At 37.6% G+C, this 26,755-nt stretch overlaps 1 protein-coding gene across 1 annotated transcript in view; it reads left to right on the forward strand.

Moving 5' to 3' along the window:
• Nucleotides 1-21,397, forward strand: part of fstl4 (follistatin like 4) — a 192,377-nt gene extending 170,980 nt beyond the window's left edge. The window contains exons 11-16 of the mRNA XM_011483178.3: nt 311-337; nt 1,239-1,357; nt 3,015-3,164; nt 10,224-10,331; nt 16,644-16,753; nt 16,925-21,397. Coding sequence (XP_011481480.1) covers nt 311-337; nt 1,239-1,357; nt 3,015-3,164; nt 10,224-10,331; nt 16,644-16,753; nt 16,925-17,627 — 1,217 coding nt within the window. The 3' untranslated portion in view covers nt 17,628-21,397. The remainder of the gene's footprint in view (nt 1-310; nt 338-1,238; nt 1,358-3,014; nt 3,165-10,223; nt 10,332-16,643; nt 16,754-16,924) is intronic.
• Nucleotides 21,398-26,755: the final 5,358 nt, after the last annotated feature.

Consider the following 26,755-nt stretch of genomic DNA (forward strand, 5'->3'; position numbering starts at 1 on the left):
TCCAGCACTTCATAAATAATAAGCTGCTTTGGATGCATGTGTTTAGTGTCTGGTCTTTCAAAACACTAAAATATATAATTTTATCAAGATGATGATCACAGACTAGAAAGAGTTTAACAAACAACTAAAAAATAACAAATTAGTTTCTGTTTTACTTCAAATAAGAACTCGTGATTTAGGATGATACATTGTCATGTCAGGACTGGTGTAAAATTTTCTGTTGCTGTTCTGTGTTTTATCCAAGATTAATTAATGTTTTTCCTCCCCTTTCTCACCTTTCCTTTTTGCTGCTCATCGGCTGACTCTGCAGTTGCAAACATTCTTTGGAGAGAAGAAGGTAATTCATTACACTTCCTAGAAGTGCTTCTGTATTCTGGTGAATAAGAAATTGCAGTGAGCACGTTTTGCACCCCTTTGGGGCCTGAAGCCCTGTATTTACTGTACAACTTCTTCATTTGCTCTGCTTCCAAAGACAAACCACAAACTTGTTTGCTTTGAGGTGAAATCGTTCCTCAAGTGTTTTCTTCTTCCCTCGAGAGTGAAAAATGTTTCATCCTTTTGTGCTTTCCAATGTGTTTTGCAGATACCAAAGGGCAAAGTAGTCGTACATAAAAATGAGACTAACGTATTTTGTAGATAAAACAAGATTCTCAAGGCTACGTAAAAAAAAACATTTGGTGTCAAGCTGTATGAGAATTAATTCTTCTTTGTGCTGTAAATAGAATTATCACAAATGCACTGTTACTACTGCGCAGCACTGTGGTTTAGAGGGCAGAAGTCAATGAATAGGATTTCCATATATCATCTAAATCCAGGAGAACAGAGTAAAACTTCATATTTTAGATACACTTCCTAATGGCAAGGTTTTGGATGTTTTCCTAATGACATCATTACATGACAGAAGGTTTCAGCTGCTGAACACACAGACGTCTGCAACACTAAGCCTCAGAAAATGACAGATCAGTCAGAAAACGTGCAGACAGCCCTGTTTGGGGCAGCTACAGTGGGCTGAAAGGATGTTTTACAGGACCCTCTGCAGGTGCAGACAAACTAAAGCTTCACAATGATGTCCCAGCTGAGGGGGGTGGGCAGTCTTCAGCGTCCCCCTCTGACATGCACTCGAATTGAAAAGCCCATCAAAAGTGTCAGATAAGACAGGAGTGGGATTTAAAGTGTTGGCGTTTTCGGCTTGTACATGTCACTTTTCAAACAGCATTTCTTCCTGTCTTTTCTTTCAGGGCTGAGTGTAGGAAACATGTTCTATGTGTTTTCTGACGAGGGCGTCACTGTTCTGCAACCCAGCGAATGTGAAATACGGAGACATATCAAGCGGACAGAGAGGATTGTTTCCACATATGTGAGTCCATGCAGATTTACCAAAAAGAGAAATGGGTTCAGCTTTAAAAAAAAAGATGGATTTTCACAAGAATGCTTTTTTTCCCTGGTGTAAATAAGGTCATTTTCCAAATGTTATTCAGCAGATATCAAAAGAGACCACCCTTATATGTATGCGAACTCCTAGACAAAGTCATCTCATGTGCAATATTGCAAAAGAACAGCTTGTTCTCATAATATAGAAGAACTTTCTTCCACCACCTTATGAAGTATTGGAAGTACCTTTGGGTTTTTTCCTAAAGGAAAAGAGCTGTAAACCATTAAAATCTTTCAAATGTAATGATCTCCAGCTCAATGAAGACAAAAGTTTTCTTTTTCTCCTTATTGATGTTAAAGAGTCACCTCTTACCTCATTACATGTAATGGGATTACTTGTGTCCATTAGTTAACAGCTTGCATCAATAGAGAGCATATAGTCTGTGTGGTAGACCATCAAGTTTCACTGGAGAGCATCGATCTAAAAAGAAAGAAGAGTTCTTTCGATGGTAAGAGTTCTTTGTTCCTCTGAGGTATTTGGATTTTATTGGATAGTGTAATTGTATTAGAGATCAATGCAAACCTGATAAACTGTGTGTTGGTGGGTCCCTGCTATAAACAGCAGTTTATCCATCTTGGCAAGACTAAGAAGAGGTAAATTCACTTAAAAGAAACTATCTTTGGGCTTGAAATTCCCCTTTACCATACAAGTGAGGTCTGAGAAGCAGTCAGCCTATCGGAAATGTGAGACAGCTCCTTCAGGATATCAGTACTTCTCCATGTGGTAAAACATGCTCAAGTTCAACTTTTGAGTTCAACAACATTAACACTCAGTCTGCCTCAATTCGACAAACATTAGAATGACCATGGCAGTCATTTTTGCTGCTCTGACATTTGTGTTTAATTTGGATTATATTGAAAAGATCTAAGAGTTTTTTTGGAGAATAAGTAAAAACACAGAATAGTTTCCAAAATCAACTCCTATAACTGTTCTCTTTTTATATTTGTCATTTTGTTTCTCTTGGGTTTAGAATGACGCTTTAAGTAGCTTTTAGCTTCAGAGAGCATAAAAAGACGATAAAGCAAGAGAAAGATCAGGGAAGAGTAGCAAATTGTTAAACATGAAACCTCTGTAAAAAAAAAAAAATTAAAAAACTCAGTCAACTGGACTGCTATGGTCATTTAGGGTAGTAATACTCAGATCTCACATAAGCAGTCAAAATGTCTCTGTATTTGTAGAGTTAAACTAGCCTGTTTCCAATGTAAAGTGTCACTGTAACATCTTAAAGCAGCTAGAAATTCGCAAAGCATGTTAACAGTTACTTGTCAGTATAGCATCTTGGCTGATGCAGAAAATATTGATAAGAGGCAAAGATGAACTTCCAGATTTGGATGTACATCTACGTATGTGCATTAGTGTTTATGTCAGCAGTGTGAAATGTCTAAGGTGTGTTATTAGCTGAGAACTACACAGCCTTCAAAGGTGACAAAATATTTTTACCTCTAGTTGTGCGTCATTCTGCTTTACAAACTCTTCCTGTGAAAAGTAAAACAAGTTTTTTTAATAAGGTATTGCATAAAAAACCCAGCACAGACTTTTTCCCGCCTCTCATCATTCCATCTCTTCTGTCGCCTCTTCTCAGGAGGAGATGTGCCCCAAAGGTGAGGGAGTGTCTCCTCAGCGCTGCGTGTGGTCCTCAGCAGTCAACGTTAGGGATAAATACATCTATGTGACACAACCTCTTCAAAGCCGCCTGCTGGTTGTTGATATCCAAGCGCAGAAAGTCGTTCAGGTGAGTGTGGAGTATAGGTTACTACTGGTGTCTGTCAAATTAAGGAAAAGTTTCAGAAAATACTTGAAAGTTAGTGTCACAGAGGATCCAAGAAACAAAAGACAGACTGACTGAAACTTTATTGACTTTTTACATTTACGCAGAACAGAGACTTAAAAACAGGGAAGTTATGGTGACAAAACCTCTAAAACTTGTTTTTTTTTTGAAGATCCACTCTGGAACCTTTCCTCTTGGCAAATGCATGTTTGAGTTGAGTCTGAGATTCCAATGAAGAGATGCAGAAATTTAACTTAGATCAATGAAACAATTTCTGCTGTACTTAAGGATTTAAAGCTTGGTTGTGACTGACATTTAAGGATTGCATCAAGAAAAGGTTCAAATTAAACTTCCTCAAGAAATAATTGTTAGCTTTTTTATTTTTCTATCCAAATGTTGCATCACAAGTAAAGCTTGCACCCTTAAAATTACAGCTCGCATCATTAATATGTGCTTTAGTTTGACTTCACATTATGATTGATGACAATTTAAAAACCTTTTTGCTACTAATTTCCATTTACCCAGAGCTATTAAGCTCACAACGAGAGCATGGCACACAGCTCTTTGTAGTTTTACATACTATCTTACTTCTGTCTTGTTGCTAGGCAGGTTTCTTTAACTGAACAGCAGCAGCTGTGTGTGGACAAAAATGGAGCAAGTTCTGGACATAAGAGATGGGCATGCTTATGATTTTAGTGCTACTGACCAGATGCACCAGCTCTCATGGGATCCAATCATGGTTAATAGTTAGTGTGGTGCTCCCTGCTTATTTGAGTGCTTGCATAACTTCAAAAAAAATAAAAAGAGTAATTTGCTTACATAAAATTGGATGTGGTGCATGTCCAAATAGGAAGACATTTCTAACTGACTAATAGTGTGTAAACACTTTTTATTTACATCGGTTAGCAGACTGAGACCCCACAGACACATTTAGGTGTAAAATTGTGATTTTATGGAAACATCCAATGAAATGCTCACATGGTGATTGGACTCATAACAACCCGCTGCTTTAGAGGAGTAAACACAGCCTATTACTTAATAATACACTCTAAGCTGAGCCTAATTTTCTGTCTCAAAAATAAAAAAATCAGTTTTGTCAACAAAAAACTAATACTGCCAGTGTTTTGATATATGCCAGTCATCCTGACACTGTAAGTTGCACTCAGGTCCTGCTGCAACCAATCTAAGAGGCTATATGCTAATGAAATAAATCAAAAGCACCTGAAGCATAGGAAACAATCTGCTGCCCAGGTGGGTGCTGGCTGCTTTGCCATTTATCTTTCCTGTAACGGCTGTTTAGAGACTGAATCCCTCAGGGTCTCCTTCAGGGTCAGTGTCATTTATACTGAGGTGCAAGATGAGAGGAAATGGGTGCAACTCGAAGGAGGAAGCAAGTGACAACAAAGGATGTGAGCAAAAGCCTGTGTGAAGAGAGAGAGAGACATGGCACGGAGCAGGTGGCAGCGCAAAGAGTGTCACTATAAACCAGTTACCTGAGCTTATTATCCTGCTTGGAAAATGGGATTAAAGCAATGGAGGGATTATAAAACGAAGGGCCTCTGAGCACAGACATATAAAGAGACCCTTTGCCTTTTTGCAGGAGGTTATGACACTGACTAGTACATACAGTGTTCAATTATTTAGCAAAACCAGATAGTTTCATGTCGGGTTTTTAGGTCAAATCTAATCTTTTTACGAATTAATGGAATCTATTCAGCATTTCATAAAAACGTTCATGTATGCTGAAAGAACAATGTGTTGTTCAGTGTGTTGTGTCACAGTGTGTGACTAAAGAACCAGTCACACACAGTGTTAAACCACATTCTCACCCTTTATTGCAATTCTCTGCACCCCTGCCCCTGGACCCCTACACCCCCGACTGAATGGGGTTGTGTTTTCTGTTGTCTGAATCAGTGCATCTGTGCACCTCTTCCAGGTTTTTTCTGCTTTGTACTCTCGGGTCGGGCTCAGTTTCCACAGACAGCAGATTAAGGTTGTAAAAGCACAGACAAGCTTTAAAAGATTTTCACGTTGTTTCCACTCCAGAGAAGAACTATTTTTCTCAACAAAAAGAATCGAACCTTAACTAATGTATGAGACCTGTCTTTTCAAAACCCTTCCACTGTGCCTGAAAAAGAACAGCATAAAAGATAATCCAAACTTGTGTTTAATATTTCATTTTTAGTTTGCTTGTTGGCTTCTTTCAGATCAGAGAGATGAACTGTAGTTGTCATTTTTGGATAGCTTAGTTTGTCATTTGTGAGCCCTCGGAGGCATTTGTTAAACCAGTTTAAAGATATATTGGATACCTGAGCAGCATTAGCATTCCTATTTCCATGTTGGCATTGAATACTCTTCAGGAGCTTGTCTAACAAAACTGCATCCATCATTGAAGCGTATCTCACCTTGAAATTTCAAAGTGTTCCTGCATCCAATGCGCTTCACAAGACCTCCTTAGGTTTTCCTCCCCAGGTCACATGTGCAGAAACGTTTTCCTAAACTGGATTCTGATCATTGCGCCTTAATTGTTTTACATATAAGCAATTTTTTCTTTGGTAATTTTAACATACAAACGCACAATCCACCACTCAACGTGAATCATGATCCACTAAACTGCAAACTGTGTCATTCTCTGAAATGCTTGCAAAGTGTTTTCACATGTTTCTAGCTTAATCTGTATGCAAGAAATAAAGGCTGCATTATAAACAGTCAGTAAAGGTCAAAACATATTTTAAGTCTACCATTGAATTTGTAAAATGCCAAATTCCTATCAGCAACTTTAATGTTACGCAGAGGCCGACATCAATGCAAATATGAGTTTGTATTATTTTTTACTCATTTTTCATGATTGGAGGAGATGAGTTCACATGATAGGTTACCTTTGGTGAATGGAGAGAAAAAAAAAGTTTTAAAGTATCTGGTTGTGTGTAAAACTTGAATTAGAGCTCACACAATACATTTTGTGTGTACTGTGTGTAATTGCAATTGTGTATTCACATGTACAGTCAAATATCAAAAAACCTATGAATACAAAATACAATTTAAACACCGACAACTTGAAATTACACCTTCTTAAAACTAACTAACTCTAACGCATACAAATCTCTAAATAGCACGCACTGATGCCCTGATACAGACTTTTCACCTCTCCATGCGTAGATGATGTGTTTAAATGCCACTAAAATCCTGGGTCGTCAGAGTTTTCTTGTCAGCCACTTTGAACTTAGATTGCGAATTGTGAACACGCATTTTTAAAACACTCATCACTTATTTTTAAAGTTTTTTCAGAACTCTCCACTCCCTCTAGGTAGGGGCACCCCCGACGGCGCTTCCATTACAGAGCTCTTCCCCGAGTGCTGGTCCCCAATCACTGTCCTCCTCCACACCCAGATTGGACAGAGTTGATCAGGTCAATGACAGAACGCACTACGGAGAGACCTGATGGACTCTTAGCTTTCTGGGTTGGACCCGGTGCTGTCTGCTGTCGCTGTGATAGGGGACTGGAGCTCAGGGTGGAACTCCACACTGGAGGGGGTGTCGTGCGGCGCAGCAGAGAGGGAGTGCTGAGAGTTGGAAAACATCGAAACAAAAGTTATTATTATTTTTGAAATGCGTATTCAGACTTTTTTTGTTAAAGAAAGTGAAAAAATAGGCAGATATTATTCACATTATAACTTCAAATTAGCTGATAAGAAAACTCTGACCCAGCATTTAAAAGCACGATCTATGCACAAATCTGGAGCAGTGAAGTCCTAAAACCTTCTGTGCACATGTAACTCTTATCTGTGCTTAAATGTGGTTTTGTATGCGTGTATTGTGCGACTATTGCCTGCTATTCAAAGATTTTTATGCGTAAGAACCGTTTTGAATTCATAGTTTTAACCTGCTATAATTTCAAGTTGTGCGAACATAAATTGTATCTTGTATTCATAGGTTTTGACATTTGAGTGTACATGTAGGAATGTATTTTATGAGTTACAAATCAAGTTTTACGCACACACAAATTAATTGAAACTCTTTTATCTCCATAAGTTAGAGACACCAACCTTTAATATTAATTGTATGGACAAAAATACTGATGATGCACATAAGGACTGTTACACCCCTGTCTAGGGGTTTGTAAATGGGTGTAACATAAAGGTAAAAAGGGAAAACTAAATTCACAGACTCAAAAACTCTCACGAGACCCAGGCTGAAATTAAGCTGGGAATTTATTTACAATGAAAAACTCAAAACTATACAAAAACCACCAAACCCAAATTACAAGGACAAAAGCCTCCAACAATGTCTATCAAATGCTCTGCTGCTGCCAGCTGGAGAGGTGATGTGGCAGTTTTTAAAGCTGCTGCTGGAAGTCCACAGCCAATCAGGTTCTCCGGACACTGTGGAATCCAATCTGCACGCTATAGGAGGGAAAGAAAAAAGAAAGACAGAACCTCCCACTGCAGCAGAAAACCAAAGAAAACAGGTACAGAAAAACATTCCAAATATACAAATAAAACAATATTACGGCCACAGCCGTGACAAGGACAATTGAGGGAAAAAAGGTCAATCAAACATCATACTAAAACAGATAGATTACAGCAGCATCACATCCAGTTTGACTTCTATCAAGTAAAAGCCGGACACAAGTCAAAAAAAAAAGGAAAACGTAACATTAAAACATGTTAAACAGTCTGATGTAATTGAACTTTTGCACCAAAAGGGGACAATATTTTGGCTCACGGTGTGTGCGGTAATGCATCCCATCCCACCTCTGAGCATGAGGCAAGCCATCAGATCCACATGAGTCCCTAATCCATCAAAAGTGTGTTTGCATCTGTAATGCAGCTGTTCACCTGTGCTCACATTGTACTCAACACTTGTAAACTGCATTGGATAAAAGTCTCTACTGTGTGCAATTACATTACACAAGAAGCTTGTTATTGTCATGTGTAATAAACCATCTGTGATGTCTCAACAGTATAAAGATCAGGAAGCAAATGATTGCTGACAAAGGACTTTGTAGTCACCAGAAATGAGACATTAATTATGCGCTTTAATCAAATTTTATCCTTTTATTGATCATTTTAAACCACTAAACAATATAGATTTAAAGAGGGCCTTTCTTCGTGTTCCTTGGCTCAATTCACAATGCCAGGCTGAGCTAACCAGAGAAGTAGAAGTTAAGTAGTGAATTAGCAGCAGCTGGATCTCTAATTTGATGTTGTCTGATGTTGTTCGTTGTTTAAATCTCTGAAAACATCAACCAAAGAAAATATTTTTTTCAGATTATTTATGCATGATTTATTAGCAAAAAAGAGAAACTGTGAAGTTTGGAGCTGTTAGTATCAAAATTTTGTAGTTTTTTTTTTAAATGGGTTCTGAGAATATTTGTTCAAATCATTCTATCCAGCTATGCCTGTGGGACTTTCCAGTTTTCTTTGGGGGGATTTTCCTGCACAAACCCCCCAGTCCACCACACAACATGAAAACAAATAATTTTCTTAAAGTAATTCTCTACATTAGACTTTTAGGTTTTCTTTATTCCAACCATTCAACCAGTTTCCATTGTCCTTTTCTATGGGAAACACACAAACAGACAGACCACATCCACTTTTGTCTTAAACCATAGAAAGGCAGTTAACACTTAGTTGACCGGTTTAGAGCAGAGGGCTGGACCTCACATTACCGAACACGGAGCTTGTGGTCTCGCTCTGCTGGCGGGGGTGTCAACAGCTCCGCGTCTGCTCAGCCAGAAGCAGGGTAATGGATTGCGTTATTCCTTGTTGTTGACACTGCAGCAGATCTGAGGTTGATGCATATCCCACCCCTTCATATCCCACGTCTTGCTTCTGCTCTTTCCTTCTTCTTCCTTTTTGTCTGTACACAAATGTCCATTCTTTCTGATGTTTTACCAGATGTGTCAATAAAAGTCTCCAAAAGAGACTTCGTAAACATTCAGGCTGGATTCCTGTTTCCAGTGTTTTCTGTTCTTGCCTGCTGAAGTTGCTTGTTTAAAAAAAAGGATGACATTATTCTGGGTTCCAAACATTTGCACCACAGCCACCGTTTATGAACTTCAAATGTTTCATGTGAGAGGAAATACAGGTTCAGCGCACATATACACCATATTTCTGTTTACTACAAATACTTTGTTGAATAAATACAGCTACTCAGACTTTAACACATGCCTCATTGGTCTCAACTTACTATGAAACTGTCAGGGCTGTGTCGGAGAGCTTTCAGACAAAAGATGCAGAGCATCATTTCCAACTAAGAACAGAAAATCAGAAAGATTGAGCGTCCCTGATCTGACAAATAGAACATTTTATGAGGTTTTTAGTCCTTATGTCAATTAGCTGCCAGCCATTAAGCAATAAGCGTCACCTATTTTTTATTTCCTAAAAATTAAGGACATTTGATTACTAGTGACTGCTAGTGGATAGACAATTACAAGTTATTTAAAATTAATTTAAGTGTAACTTTTATCTTGATGTACTCTTTCATTTTTTACATTTAACTTGAACCCCAATTCTGATCATCTTTTGCTCTATTTTCAAAGTATTCCCAGTGATTTTTGCTTATTATAATTATGCAACTTTTAGTGGGCGGGACTCCTGCTATCTTACAGCCCCTCACAACCCCAATCCAACATAACTGGCGCAACAAAAATACAGAATAGTATTAGAGCTGTCCAGTGGAAAGGTTTTGAGCCAGACACCAGTTTAGATCAGGGAATCAAAGACATACGTGGATTTATTTGTCTACAAGTGTGTGCATTGGAATGAAGTGGAGCATGGAATTTGTGGCCCAGCGCATTTTATAAATCACAAATAAACATTTTTTCGTCTGCTCCTAACTATTTGAATAATTTCCTAATATGTGTCCCCTTAAAAGCAAAATTTTCATCAAAGTGGGTTTTTAACATAGTCTTCTCATTTTAATGTTGTACTATTTTGAGTTTTTAACACTGTTTCTATTTCCTGTTAATTAAAAACGTGAGGAATTTAATCCTCCTCACTTTCTCTTTGTGTCTTTTAGGCTGTGGCAACAGATGCTTTTCCTGTGAAGCTGCTTTATGACAAGTCTCATGACCAGGTGTGGATTCTAACATGGGGAGATATGGACAAAACACACCCAACCCTGCAGGTAAGGGAGACCAAAATAGCTCAATGATAAACTGTTTGCAGTCTATATGCTTTATTTCAGTGCAGACATGGTTGCCATCAGGTTCCAATACAGAATCTGTATTAGTCTGTTAAAGCTCTGGTACTCTGGCAGAAAGTAATGTATTATTATCAATCACTTTACAATTAATTCATGGACCAAACGGATTAATTTCATTATCATTAAAATGTTCACAGATTTGAAAATGTTTTTTTTCCTTAATTGTTTTATTTATTTATATTCATCATGAATTTGTTCTACGTGCAAATTAAAAAAAAATGATGCATTGTAAACTTTTTACTCATTCTTCTATTCCACAAATGCCACAGTAATGCATTACTTTTTGGAAAAAAACATCCAATTACAACATTTCATCATGTTTAGGGAGAAAAGGGCTTATATATAACAGTAAAAATTGTCAACTTTTTTGTTATTTTGCATATTTTTGGTTTTCAAGAAACAAACTGTTTGACATTAAATTGAGCAATCAAGTTTATATTTATGCCCAGATTATGCAGAACGTGTTTGGATTACGGTCCTTATTTTCCGTTTTAACCTCTCATGGCATTCATCAAAATATCTGTCAAGTCTCACAGTTTACTGGTAAACAGGATTTCAGTTTGAACTATTTTTTTTTTCAAACTTTATTAATTTCAACCATGTTTGAAAATCTTTGGTGTTGGACCGGACGGAAAAGAAAGGAAGGGAAGAAGAGAGAGGGACGTTAGAGAGAGGGGGGGCTGGGGGGTAAGAGGGTGATAATAGGAGGGGGGAGGGGTAAAACCATGAAGCAGCATAAAGCAACAAGTTTACTGGTTGTTTATCATTACGGTAAGGTTCAAATGTAGTACAAAAAGGGCGGGGCCTGTCCACACACACACTCAAATGTTATCAACACACCTGTTAGCTGAAAAAATGTCCACATGTCAACATGTACACAAAACAGATACGTTTGAACCATTAACACGTTAAACATGATCATTTTTTATTTACATTTTTTTATCTTTGGTTTATGTATTTCTAAATCCAGAAAACCATTGTTTATAGAACACAGTCTTTAAAGATAGTCTCACTTCAAGTTTGAAAAGAATCTCAGGATTAATTGGATCCAATTCCGTATCTAAATCCCAGTTTGTGGAAATATATTAAGGTATGTGCCGTGACAACGTTTAATCTATATGGGTTTTGCAGCATTTACCAAGTGAGCAAAACAGCAATTCACAGCTGTGAAGTTGTCTGCTTATGTCTGGCCTCCCTTTGGACCACTGGTGTTGGAGGCTTCACAAATGAGAAATGATCACAGGTGTGGTTGTTTTTAATCCACCTCAGGGGACCAGGCGGGATGAGGGAAGAGGGATGAAGATGCAGAGATCGTTGAGGTGTAGGGGGGAGGGAAGGGAGCAGAAGTGTCACTGCGGAAAAAGGTGTGATGCTGTTTTTAAAGGACCAGTCATGAAGTGTTTGTTTGCTTCTGTAACACTGGAGAAGACAAGAGTGAAGCTATAGAAGCTTTGCACTAGCACGCATGCAGTGATATCATTAAATGATTGAATGTGTCATCTGGATGTAGGGACACAGTCGCTGTGGTCCCTCGCTACATCTTGGTTTGTGGTTTTACTGTTTGATTATTTTTTTAACACCAACTTTACATGCTATAAATATATTTATTTTTAAATTTACAACGCACATTATTCTGCATCCTGACTGCATCCACTCAGCATGTTTTCCTCCAATCAGGATCTTTGTTTTCATTCTATAACACTGGAGTTATTTACTTTGAAGGTTCAAACGTTGAGAGTTTCAACAAAAGAGAAAAGTGTGAAAATGTTCATGTCTGTCAAAAAAAAAAACATAAAGTCTGTAGTGAGGGGTTAAAACATCAAAACATCTGTAATCCTACTTTGTGGTTTTACCTACTGTGGGTTATTTTTAGAGCGAAACCCCTACAATAAATGAGGGAACACTGTATTACAAAGGATGGAGAGAAATAAGACTCAATAAAGTGTGCAGCTTTTTTTGTCCTAGGCTGTTTGAAGCTATATTATGCATTTTCTGGCTAGAAAACATTTTAATGTCATTGTCACTGGTACATTAAAATTCAAAATGCACTCTCTGGTCCCTTCAACACTCGTACATTAAAATAGGAATTTGCCATGGTAAAACTTCCGACTTAAAATAATGAATAATACACAAAAATACATAAAAAGTGCATCATTTGGTCACTAAGAAAAGAAAATTCTTATGAAGATGATGTCAAATAAAAGTGCATCAGTCATTAAAAAACAGGATACACAATTAACAATTGTTAAAATTGTTCCAACCAGACAAAAAATGTAACCTAAAAGAAATATATATCTAAGGTTATCTGAATAACCTTAGAAAAATTAATGCATTTTAGTACAGGTGTTACTATTTGGTAAAAAACCTATATGGCTTTATTTATTTTTTATTTTAACACCGTTGTGTAGCTGTTCATGGCTTTTTCTTTAAACAGTTTTACAAGAGAAGCTTGTTTATACTAATAAATCAAATGCATAATTTAAGGTTACAATAGTATTTTTTAACTTCGCAAAATGTTTAAACACAACACTAAAAGGTGTTACTACAGATGGGCTTCGATAGACGGTAAGAAAACTGGCCATCTGTGTGGGGGATTTAACAGTTTTTCCATTAACTTATAATTTGTGTGGACAAACAGAGCCGTGTCCTTGTGTTTCTCTAGTCTTGTTTTTTTAATAAAATGCTCCAAGAAGGCTCATTGAAAATCAAACTGGTTTAAATTTCCATAAATTAGATTAGATTACATTTGGTATACAACTGCTCAATTTTTGGTTTGAATTTGACCATCATAGTATAGAAGTCAGAGAGCTGCTCTCCAGACAACATTGTAGTTTTTTATTCACTTAATTTGCCCTCCTTACTGCATTCATCAGAAATATTTATTAGTGAGCAGGGCTTGAATTGATCAAAATGCAATTGCAGGGTAACCACATAATAGATTTCAGGCCACGTGGATTCCTCCACAAATAAATGTTCCGATAATGTCATCATCATTTGGACTGAAAGTAATTGACCTGTTCAGCAACAGCCTGTCGCTACCAGAGCCAAGGCCTTGCTTCAGCAGATCGTACACGTGTGTGAGCGTGGCTCTGTGTTCAAAGCAAACATTGTGTAAAATGTGAGTGGCTGTGTGCGCGTAGCACGTCTAACCAGGCGAGTTTGAAGACGGTTCAATAACTCTGTGTAAATATCAGAGGGAGCGTGATTGTCAATTCATTAAAGAAGACAAATGAAGGAATCTGCTAGGCACAGATAGAGACATGGCCTTTAAGGCTGTCAGTCCAATCTGCATCTACCTGACAGGAAGAAATGGAACTCTGAGGCACTGTTGTGTCTGTGTGTGCACACGGTAGAACTGCAGGAAACCATCAAAACCCCACTGTGCAAGTGCATAATATCAGAGCCTCTTGAACACAACATAGGCGATGTATGTTATCCATAAATCAGCAGGTAAACATTTACAAAGTTTGCTATTTCTCGCTTCTTTGCAAACTTAGGATACACTTTTTGGTCAAGATGAGTAATTTGAGTAAAAGAAATAGTAGAGCTGTTTGAATGTAGTAACACTGGAGGGAAAATAGAAATAAATGTGATTATAAGTGGGCCATACCAACTTCACTCCGTATTATTTTTATAAAAGTTTTTAAGAAATGGAATCAAATTTATCATAAAAACTGCTGCTTTTTGGTTTATTTTTTGTAACATTTGTACAGTTTAAGCAAAACATCAGATGCCTTCCTACCAAAGGGAATGGGTAAAATATGATCAGTTTTAGTTTTTTTATACACAATTTCATATGAAATTTTGGTTCCCTTATGCTGCATTCAGTAGAATTCTTGTAATGTAAATAGGAAAACAAATTCATAAATATTTGTACTACTGCCCAGAGTTTATTTTTTTATTTTTTTGCATTTTTGTCTTCAGAAAACTACGGAGCCCCTGAAGGGCCATTGAAGAAAAAATATTGAAGTAAACATAAATAGATAAATAAATTTTACATAAAAAAAGAAGTTAAAACTAAAATCTATCGGGTGTGCAACCGTTACTAACCTGTTTTTTTTTCGTTTTTTTTCTACTATGGCCCTTTAGGAGCTCCGTAGAAACAGTTGTAGCATTTAAGAATTAATTAACTTTAGTTTGTTTTTAAGTGGTAAAACAATTACTCTGTACTTGTGTAGTTATTTACTTTTTAAACAAATGAATTAGATGAGTACTTTCCACTCAGAATTTTGAAGTAACTCTTGAGTGTAATTTTCTATACCCTCCTCTGACTGAATATCTGTTTTTCAACCAATACACCGTTTAATTGTCACATAATAGAAAAAACTACATGTTCAGAACCAAGTCCCTCTCAGGCATTAGGTCATCCATTGAGGCAGAAACAGAATTACTCAACAGGTCCTCTGTGCTGTGAAAGGATAAAAAATCAAAGATGAGTGACAACAAAGGCGAGTCTGTGACATTAAGAGGGAAGCACCTGCAGGCCTGCAGACCACAGCAGCTCCATGAGAGTTTATGCCTTGAACCTAATTAAATTCCATCACTGGGTTTTGAAATCTGAAACAGGATTGTGAGTTGAGATGAGAAGTCTAAGAAAGATGATTCAACTAGTACCACCTTCTAGTATTTCAGCAGTTTTGTTAAAAGTAGGTCTAAAAACTGCCATTTTTGCTTTCTTGCATTTTTTTTGAGCTCCTAAAGGATGAAGGAGCCTGACTCCCCACTGTGCACTGAAAAAGTAACTGCTTTTGAACACTGACAACTAGTTATTTTCTTTGCTCTTCGCACTTCCCTGAAGTTTTCTCTACATATTTCCAGCCACACATGCTTAGCTATTTAAAGAGGGAACGTTTCAAAGACAAGGAAAGCAAGAAGCTTTACTGCACAAACACTTGACCAGTATAAAGATTTGTTAATCTGTCTCTGAATACTCAAACCTTATTCATTAGATAGGATCCTTAAAGAGCTTGCTCCATCTTTTTTTGGACGACTAACACTCTCACTAACACTCTCATGCCAGCTGGAAGTCTGAGATAAGATTATGAAATACTTTTTAATAATGTACTTGTACCCTTAATAAATTAAAGTCGTAAGGCAAATATGTAATAAATTATAAAACAAGGTTAAGTTAGTTATGATTCTTTGAACTTCTTACTATATGTTGCATATCATTTCTCTGCACTCCTTGTGTCATCTTTGCCAAGGTGACAGCTAATTAGCCTGGGACTTGCAGCTATGTATGCATGCTGGGTTCAAAGTCAGAACAGGACTGCTAACATCTGCTGATTTTCTAAGTTTCCTTTTTTTTATCCATAAGATACGTGTCAATATTTCAGAATAAGAGGCTGAAATCTAAGAACTCAGTGTAATAAAGGCTTAGAGTAATGTAAATACTAGGATATATGTAGTGAAATATTTAGTAGAGGATTTGATTAAGCGATAATTATCAAAGTTGTGAGCAAAGCAGAAATGTGTCAAAAAAAATCTACTTTCATTTTACAGTGATTTTCACACACAGTATTGCATCTTGAAGTGCAAGAAAAAGACCCCTATAAACAAAGACACACAAGAATGTGCGAACGCTTGTTCTAAAGTAGAAAAATACCATTTTAAAAAGAACCAAGGAAGTTCTGTCAGAACAGAGGAGAGAGTTTGAAGTAAAAGTAAATGAATTTAAAAAAGGAAAAGATAAAAATATAACTGACATAAATTAGTCTAAAAAAATGAGTATTGATACAAGATATATGTATATATTTTTGACCAAAACATTAAAAACATTGACCACATTTGTTAGTATTTATAATTTTAAAGTTTTATCTTTGAAGAATGCAAACAAATGACTTAATATTTTGGATTAAAAAAGAGATTCTTTGTGATTTATAAATTAATTTAAACTTTATATGATTTATTTAAGTAATTATGTCTGATATGGACTTGAGCTTTGGGACTCATAAATATTGTTTACTCATAAATATTGTTTACATTCTTTGACCGTTTCTTAATTTGTTCATGTGGCACATTTTTCTTGGCAATGATGCACTAAATTCATCTTTCACTTACTATTAAACACCTTTAACTTCTACATCCAGAAATGCTGCATAATCAGTGGTTTTATTGTTCCGTCTAGTAACAAAATCTTTATGTTTTCAGAAAATAATGACAAAAGTTTGTAATAGGCCTTTTCCTCATGTCTTAGTATGTCTGTTAAATAAGTTTGACTGTCTTTATTACCAGGTAATTCCTCAAGCCAGTGTGGGAGAAGTTCATCATACAATTCGGACAACTTTCCAGAGGGTGAATGACTTTTTCATCCCTCCAACTAACCTCATCATCACTCATGTGAGGTAAAGCAGCCCACGTTTTACCAACTCTGACCTTAAATGCACCAGGAATCTCAAAACTGTCTTTGGCAAAAAGAGCAAATGAAAATTCTAATGAGAATCACCATGTGTGTTAATCACATCCTAAAAATCTCAAAAGGCAATTAACCTCTCTTCTGAACTTTGTCGGTGCAGGTTTGCCTTTGTCTTCCTCAGAAATGAACCTGCGATCCACAAGATTGATCTGGAAACCTTTCACCGTGTCAAGAGCATAAGCCTGAAGAACTACAGCTGCATACCAGCCAGCATGGCCTATACACACCTGAGCGGTTTCTACTTTGTCCAGTGTCAGAGCAAGAGTCATCTGCATGCCCCACCCCAACTCCTCATCGACAGCGTGACAGACGCTGTGATTGGCCCTAACCTCAATGTGACAGGCCAGGCCTATGTGTCACCAGATGGCCGTTACATTGTGACACCTGACCCACAAAGCTCAAAGCTCATAGTACAGACAGTCTCCTTCCAGGGGGAGTTGAATCTTAACAAGGAAATTGACAAGTCTTTAAATGTTTCTGATCTAGTTTTCCAGCGATCCTTCACGGAGTCTAACCAGCATGAGATTGTGGCCACATCAAGGTCAGGCACGGACTTGCTCTTTGCTGATCTTTCTTTGGGCCGAACCGAGGTTCTCCAGAGTCTCAAAGAGCCATTGGCCCCCAAGGCTTGGCCCTGGGCGGGCCCAAACAGAGTGGTGGTTTCCAGTGGGTTGTTTGGACAGTACCTGGTGACGCCATCTGTTGAGTCTCTGTTTGTCCTTAACGGAAAGCAGAGAACGCCACACTGCGAGGTGTCAGACATCAAAAGAGGAAACACAGTGGTTTGGGTCGGAGATGTATGAGTTAAAAAGACAATAAAGAAAAGCAGGAGATGTAGTATTAGTGCAAGAAATGAAAAAAGAACAAGCGGAGGAAATCAGGCCCAATAACCTAATAAGATTTATCTGAAAAGAAGTTGTGGACTCAGCCATGGGACTGAGCAGGAGGGTAAACATGGCTGGGTTTCCTGTTATAAAAGTTCACCTAAAAATAGAGCAATTGAAATAAGACTAAGAGAATATGTTGTGATGTTTCTATTGGGAGAAAGTATTAATGCCGTTCAGTGCAACAGTGATCTATGTGCACTTAACTAAACAGAATTGTACATTATTGCACTTCCGTCCATGTTATCACAGCAAATAGGTTTCTGGAGACGTGTTATTAAGGAACTATGAACTATGCACAATGCTCACTTTTTTTAGAATCAAAAGCTTTCCAGTTTTTCTTTATATCAACAATGTTTGTCGTTTTCACCAGTGCTGCATATAATCACCACAAGCTGTTTGTCCTGTCTGCCTTTAGTGTATACGTGTTCAGTCTTTTAAAAAGCTACAAACACCACCTGTTTACTCACTTTGTTCATGGTATTGTACTGTACTTTCCCTCTGAAAGCTTTCATTCTTCTCATACCAGCAGAGGTTGGCTTTATGCACATGTGTAATTCCCACTATTTTCGTTATCTATCCAAAGAGCCCAATTGGTACATTAGCTGTCGACAATGGGTGTTTTGGTCGTGGGGGAAATGAAAAGTACATCCTCTGGTCTCTTGTAACGGTGTAATCTGTCCCTTGCTGTCTCTCACTTTTACTCGAAACCTCCAGCTCAACTCTGTGCTGTGAAGCCTGAAAATGCCACTTATACCACTTAGCAGATTCCCTCAGGGTAATGACTCTGGTTTACACTGACCCATATGCCAAGGCTGTGCAAAAGCAGCATCAACTCCACCATCTAAAGGGCTGTGAGCATTTGTGCATCCTCAAACAGAATTGACCATTAAAGCTAAAATTCAAGCCAAGTAGACTTGAATTTTTAGCCATTATACTTATCAGATGGAGATTTGTATTACAGCTGAGTCAGGATGAAAACGTATTTGGGAAGAAGATTGGAAGGCGGCTCAGCCAAGTTTTCATCTGTGTAAAATATTGCTGTTGTAAACCTGTATAGCCACTTTTGAAAGGAAAAACATTTGCGCAGACGGCAACTGAACAAACACCAGCAACTCGACTCTAACAGCACATACTTTAGGCCTGTGGGTAAATTGCATCATCTTTAGTGTAACTGTGTTGTTTCACTTGTGTTAATCATAATGATGAGCCATTACCAAACAAGACAACATTGCAGCTTTCTCTGCAGTTTCATAATGACAGGGACTATTTGTCTCCAAGTATTTCTGCCTCTTGACAGCGGTGCTGATCAACACGTAAATACTTAGTTTGAATAATGACTCACTGACTTTGAAGTATAAAATGAGGTTTCTGGCAAAGGTTTAATCTTTCCATTTTTGCTTTCTATCAGGAGCAGCAAGATTTTTTCAGAAGCTGACATCTTGACTGAAAACCTTCATTTTAAAAGAATGGAATCATGACAACAACACCACCCCAGATAGGAAATGGCTGAAGCCAGTGTCACATTACTCATTTGCATTACTTTGCAGATGTCAAATCTGCCTAATTAAATGTAATCCTGAGAAGAGTGGCCATCAACAAAATGGTCAAAAGGAATTAATTTAGTTAATGACCTCATAATGACCACTGCAACGAATTCATTTGCATTTTATGAAGGAACTTCACATGGGTTGATTGAGCCTAAACTAAACTGACAACTGCCCCACTTGGTTATGAATAAGACTGCTCCTTAAGACGTCCAGGCACAGTGTCATATCAATTACATACAAAGAAGTAAAAAAAAATGTAAATATCTAAAACTCTTACATGTATTGGCTAGCGGATGCATTGAAACAAGATGACCACTGACTGTTTGTCAAAGCTGTGTGATAAAAAAAGTATCCAAGAACAGCAGAGAAAAAAATGATAATTTGTCAGATAAAACGACAGATCAAGCAAGAAGTTAGTTCTCTTTTTATAAACTATCAAGATATTTAGTCCATACAGAGCAATTCATTAAAAAAAAAGTCCAATCCAAGTCAAGTGATATCATTGCCAGCTAAAGATTTTTAATGTTTAAATTTAATTAAAACAAAAAAAATTGTATGTTCTTTAAGTCTGTAGAATTAAAAAAAAACGTTAATTAAATTTACATTTTTGGAAACATGTTTTCCTTCCAAATTTGTTTTAATCAAAGGACACATTTTGAAGAAGAAAAACATTACAGGTAGACTGCTAACAATTTAGTTGTGTTATGTTAACCAGCAGGAATTAAGTTACCCTAAATAATAGAGTAATGGATCATCAAGTGGTAAATTCTTTGGTTTAATAATTTGTCAAATCTTAAACCCTAAATTTTAAGTTGGCAAATATTAATCTGTTTTCTAATTTTTGCTGCTCACTAACAGTTCCGCGATCATTTTTATACTCATGTTAACATTGCTAATTATTTTAGCACAGTTTCCGGGAAACCTATAAATCAATCATTACAATTCAGCCATATATTACGTGATTATATCAAAGATAAATTAGACGGCAGTGAAAATTTGGAATAAGTGATTTGCTACAGGCAGATGAAATAAATCAAGTTTTATTGAAAATGTTCCTGCCTCAGTCCCTGCCAGCAGTGCTTTAGAAAGACAAATAACGTGTACAAATTCCCGCAGCCTTTTAGATTGTGCAGTTGGTGACCTGTTTTCATGTTTATTGGAAGACACATTGAAGCCATTTCAAGTTAAAGTCCTGCTGTAGCATCTTTAGTTTGGTGAACACTGGTGCTACAGGCTCCCCTTATAAACAGTAACCTAAGAAAATAGTAAGTGCCCCTCTTGCAGCGTGATTGTGCCTGTAGCAGTCCACCTGGATTATATGTGTAGAGCAGAAGCCAAGCTGTGTTAGAAAAATGGAGGATTGAAGCAGATTTGGTGTTCTTGTAACTTTGGTGTTTGCTGCTAAACCCAACCACAAAGACTTTTCTTTCTTAAAAGAAAATAATTAAAAATCACAGTTGATGAAACAGCATTGTTGGTATTTCTTAGACCACTGTTGCACTGAGAACAAATGCATATCGAATCTGGAGTAAAATTTGAAAAGATCATCTAGTTTTCTAAAAAATAAAAGGGAAAAAAAGAGACTTTCTAAAGTGACTTTAACATCAAATATTGCTCAATTCTTTCTTTAAACAAGTTCACTTTGCTAAGCGGCTCTGAGACATGCATGTAACGGCAGATCTTCAACCCGTCTACCACTGATGATCAGTGATCTCACAGTCAGTTTTACCACCTGCTTGTGAAAAAGTCACTTTCCAGCCCCTGTCATCGTTGTACCTGTTGATTCAGAAGTAGGACATTGCTACTAGAGCCAAGGAGAGCAAGAGCAAAGACACTGCACTTGTGCTTGCTAATATAATTGGCTAGCTCATGTTATTTGTGTGGATCTATCCTCAGTGTCACATGACCACTCCTGTAGCTCTCCTTTATTCCTGAAGTAAGGAGCTGCAGAGCTGAAACGCTCAGTGTGATAGCGCCCTTGATAGGAACCACTGTTGTAGATAACACTGTACATGTTTAGAACATGTTCAGACATGACAGAAGTGACTGTACAGTTTTCTTTATGCATTTTTGTGTGTTCTGGTTTATGAAGGAATTGTTTTGTAAGAAAAAAAGGAATAAAATATATTGTAAAAATCATTTTGAAAATGAGTCACTTTTTGTCAGTGTATATGGCGCCAGTAAAATGCTTTTTTCATTACTATCAGGTAAGCCAAATCTGAAATATTAGAAATGTCCTCAAATTCTGGTCTTGTAGCCCAATACAGAACAAGAATATCGCACATTTCCTATTGCAAAAAAGACACTACCTGTACAGTGGTCCCTCGTTATACCATGGTTCAACATTTGGAGTATTGCGGGGGGTTTTTTTGTCCAATTTTGCAAGTTTTTTTTTTTTTTTTAACCATTTTGCTATCTTAGATGACCCCACCCTCACATTGACGTGTTCTCCCTACCATGACAAAGGTGGATAAATGTGGAAAGATTTCATGTAATCCATGGACACCAGTGAAGATCACAAATAATTGAAGAAAAAAGGTTCAGAGCACTGTCTAGTGGGTCTAGATGACCCAACTCCCAATGGTAAAGTGCCTAGGAAAGCACAAGGGTTACAGAACACATTGTTCTCTGCTTCCTGATTGGCTGTAGACCTTGTTAATAAATCTCTCTGCCATGTCTCCTCTACAGAATGCATTCAGTTTGCCAGGTTGACATAAATCTCTTAGCGCAATCAGATCTTTGGTTTCATTCCAATATACTGGACCTATTTTTCTACAAAGGTTTGAACTTTGATATTTTAATATGTTTGAACATTTTCATTTTGTCTGAAAACAATTGTTAATTGTCCAGTGTGTCGACATTTTAGAGCAGGGGTGGGCAATTCCAGGCCTCGAGGGCCGGTGTGTCTGCATGATTTCCAGATAGTCTTGCCCTACTCATGGCTGATTACCTGGTTCAGGTGTGTCCAGCCAATTAGAACATGCCAGAGCAGGGTATGCTGGAAAACATGCAGGAATGCGGCCCTCAGTGCCCACCTCTGTTTTAGAGCCTTAAAAAATCTATAATAATTGAAAATAATGAAGATGACTACTCTTTAAGTTTCACCAATCACAGGTTATTTACTGTGATAAATGAGGAAACACTGTGTAACCAAATTGCAAGTCCTCTCAAGGACATTCTGGACTGGAAAGTTTGAATTTCCACAAACTACATAACATTTATTAATGTAACTGACTCCAACACTAAAGTTTTCCGAAAAAGCACTAAGTAGTAAAACATGAGCTCAAATTTAAACATTTAACCCTTGTGCTATCCTAGGCACGTTAACATTGGGAGTCGGGTCATCTAGACCCACTAGACAGTGCTCTGAACCTTTTTTCTTCAATGATTTATCTTCACTGGTGTCCATGGATTACATGAAATTCTCTTCACCTTTATCATGGCAGAGAGAACATGTCAATGGTCATCTTGACCCCATAGGACAGCACAAGGGTTAAAGTTGTGAAATATTATTTTAGGATTTTCCTCACCAAAAACAAACACAAAAAAACAGGGAAAATAACAACACTTTTCTCAAAACAAGCACTAATAACTGTTATAAACTATCATTAAGTTTTCCTGATCAAGCTTGGATCTACACTCTCTTGTGTGAATTTCAAACAGCAGCCCACTTAGAAAGTCCAAAGATCACACATCAAAATGGTAAATGGCGTATTCTAACATGTTTCTTTTTTGTTTTAAGCCCCAGTGCTTTACAGTTACTCATGAACACACACACACACACACACACACACTCACTGCCTAACTGGCCATCCATAGAATATCAGTCCTTTACCAAGAGTTTGGTAATACATGTGTTTGGATAAAACTAAAGCATGAAAACAACTAAATTGAGTTATTTTATTGAGGATATGAATCCATTTTTTCCATTTCAATCTTGACTTCTTACAAGACTTCCAATGTGAGGCTGCAGTAAACCAGTTTGCCATGAGGGCTGGGTAAAATACTGACAATCACCTGGACTTAGTGTTAACCAGAGGAACACTCGCTGTTTTTAATTTTATTTAGACAAGTTTTCTGTTGAAATCATTTAACAATATTTCCACAGTGGGCTTTGTCTGTTAAAATAAATGTAAAGCTTCAAAATTACTTAGAAGGAAGACATGCCTTTGAATGAAGCACTTTCCATAAGCTCAGAAGAATAAAATGGAAAAAACAATTGTTTTGACATTTAAGTTGCGATATAAACAAAAGTATTGGACCCACTGGAATTTTTAAAAAAGTAATAATCTTCTGTGGTGGAATATATAACATCCATTCCCCCACCTGCTCTTAACAATCACAGTCAGCTGATGTCCTGGCTTTCACCGCTGCAGAAGTTAATGAAATCTATTGTCTTCCTCAGATAAACAGGTTTCAACAATCTATGACTATTACTTCCAACACTGATACAGCGAGGTGCTGTCAATACACTCTCCATCACTGTCAGAAGGACAGAATGGGTTGACGGAGAACAAAAGCCTCTACTGAACCAAACATCAGTGAGGATAGAGAATCTGATCTTGCTGACATTTACCATCCTGTCCATGGCTGCTTCAGTTCTTCACACATCAGAAACACAAAGAAAACCATCCGTTATCGGACTGAGCTTCACACCACCAAGTCCATATGTGCAGTGACAGCTGCAACTGAATTTCCACTCAGGTGGCAATGAGGCTCAAAAGAAAACCTTGAAATGAACTTTCAGCCATGATTGTTTCAACTGTAATTAAGTTACAGGTAGATGGTTGATTTACAGCACATTAGTTGTTGCTTGCTGTAAAGAACACCATAGGTTATTGTTCGACTAAAAGAATTTCTAATTATAAACACACAGATAGAAAAATCCTGTTTCATATATATATGTAACCCTTGTGCTATCCTAGGCACTTTAACATTTGGAGTTGGGTCATCTAGACCCACTAGACAGTGCTCTGAACCTTTTTTCTTCAATGATTTGTGAACCTCACTGGTGTCCATGGATTACATGAAATCTTTCCACCTTTATCCACCTTTGTCATGGTAGGGAGAACACGTCAATGTAAGGGTGGGGTCATTTAAGATAGCACAAGGGATATATATATATATATATATATATATATATATATATATATATATATATATATATATATATATATATATTGTTACGCCCCCTTCTGTGTCTAGGGGCATTAAGGCGGCATAACATAAAAAAAGTAATGTTTTCGGCTACCAAATTTAAATTAATTTTTAATTAATTTTAATTCTCCATACAAAATATAAACACATTTATTTACAAATTGACAAACAATCAACATGAACTAAAAGTGAAGCAAAAAGGCTTCAGGGTGAACCGAGGCCAAAATAACAAACAAAACCTCACCTAACTGAAACATGTCATCTTACCTGCAAATGAAAGAAAAGGGAAATCAATGACAAAACACTAACCTCCCTGGACTAACAAAAACAGGAGAAAACATGTAATAAAGAAAATGGCAGTTCACCCCTACAGCTTCACTTAACATAACTATAAACCAAAAGACTAAACAGAGTGGGCACAAAACTACATACTACGAAACAAAGTGCAACACAAACTAAAACAAGTGGAGAAGACAAAAACAAAGTGGAGAAGAGGGCAGCTGCATTGGAGACTTGTTGCAGCCAAGCTCCCTTCTCATGGTGTGGAGGTCCATGTGGTGGTTTTGAAAGGCTGCCTCCACCAGCTTGTCCAATTGGAGGCCACACCTTCACGAACCACACCTGCAAATAATCACAAACTAGCAGACACAAAGATGGACAAAAACACAAAGTCCCACTCTGAAACAGAAATAATACATAATGGACAAACAAAAAAATCAAAATCAAATACGGCCACAGCCGTAACAATATATATCATCCAAGATGCATGATTACATCAAGCTCAAGGCCTATCTCAGGCAATGGAGAGCAGAGGATATAGTGCTTGAGGACAGATCCTCATGGTAGGACAAACCCCTGCATGGGATGTACCACCGGACCATAACTGAAGTGGCTGATATCAAGAAGTCCTACCAATGGCTAGAAAGGGCTGGCCTACAGGACAGCACCGAAGCGCTCATCCAGGCAGCTCAGGAACAAGCCCTGAGCACCAGAGCAATAGAGGCTCAGATCTACCACACCAGACAAGACCCAAGGTGTAGGCTGTGTAAAGAGGCGCCTGAAACAATCCAGCACATAACTGCAGGGTGTAAGATGCTGGCAGGGAAAGCATACATGGAGCGCCACAATCAAGTAGCTGGAATAATATACAGGAACATGTGTGCACAATATGAACTGGAAACCCCAAGGTCAAAATGGGAAACACCTCTGAAGGTGGTAGAGAATGAGAGGGCAAAGATCCTGTGGGACTTCCAGATCCAGACTGATAGGATGGTAATGGCGAACCAACCAGACATTGTAGTGGTGGATAAAGAACAGAGGAAAGCCGTTGTGGTGGATGTGGCAGTGCCAAGCGATGGGAACATCAGGAAGAAGGAAGACGAGAAACTGGAGAAATACCAGGGACTTGGAGAAGAACTGGAGAAAGCCTGGAAAGTGAAGGTGACAGTGGTGCCTGTGGTAATTGGAGCACTCGGGGCAGTAACCCCCAAGCTGGAGGAGTGGCTACAACAGATACCTGGAAAGACCTCAGACCTCTCAGTCCAGAAAAGTGCAGTGCTAGGAACAGCTAAGATACTGCAGGACCCTCAAGCTCCCAGGCCTCTGGTAGAGGATATAAAAAAGAGGATATTATATATATATATATATATATATTCCATATGTGTAATATCTTCTTTGTAACAGGCTAAAGTGCATAAATATACATGTCCAAATGTTGGAAAAATGTTATATGTGTGTGTGTGTGCGTGTGTGTGCGTGTGTGTGCGTGCGTGAGAAGCTGAGATTTCCTCCAAGAACTGCACAAGAATGACTTAAAGCTGGAGGCTAGTGACAAAAGCTGCGATAGCCTCTGTAAGAACCAGCTGTCACCAAAATGTGAAGCCATTTGAAGACTACATTTTAATTGCTAGCTAGAAGCAATAGTTAATTTTAGACTTATTATAAGTCATATAACTGAACTCTAATATGAAGTACATGCAGTACACAGATGGCCTCTAACAAAAACTATTTTAATAAGCTTGACCTGAAGACATTTCTTCACAATTTCTTTCTACGGACAAATAAAACTCACTTTATAAATAACAAAATCATCATATTTGCACAGAAAAAGACAGATCAAAATACCATTCCTGAACATCTCATAAACAATATGAGATGTAACAAGATTCTACAAAAATATGGTGCTAGTTCCATGATTTGAGTCGATTATGTGGCATCTAGACACAAAAATGTTTGTGCATTTTCTGAATGTCTTTCACGTGACTGCAAGTCATCCGTATCTGGAGAAAAGAAAAGATTCATTCACACCTTTCAGACCTCTGATTAGATTGCTCTGAGCCT

This window comes from Oryzias latipes, chromosome 14, assembly GCF_002234675.1.
Source record: "Oryzias latipes chromosome 14, ASM223467v1".
NCBI lineage: Eukaryota > Metazoa > Chordata > Actinopteri > Beloniformes > Adrianichthyidae > Oryzias > Oryzias latipes.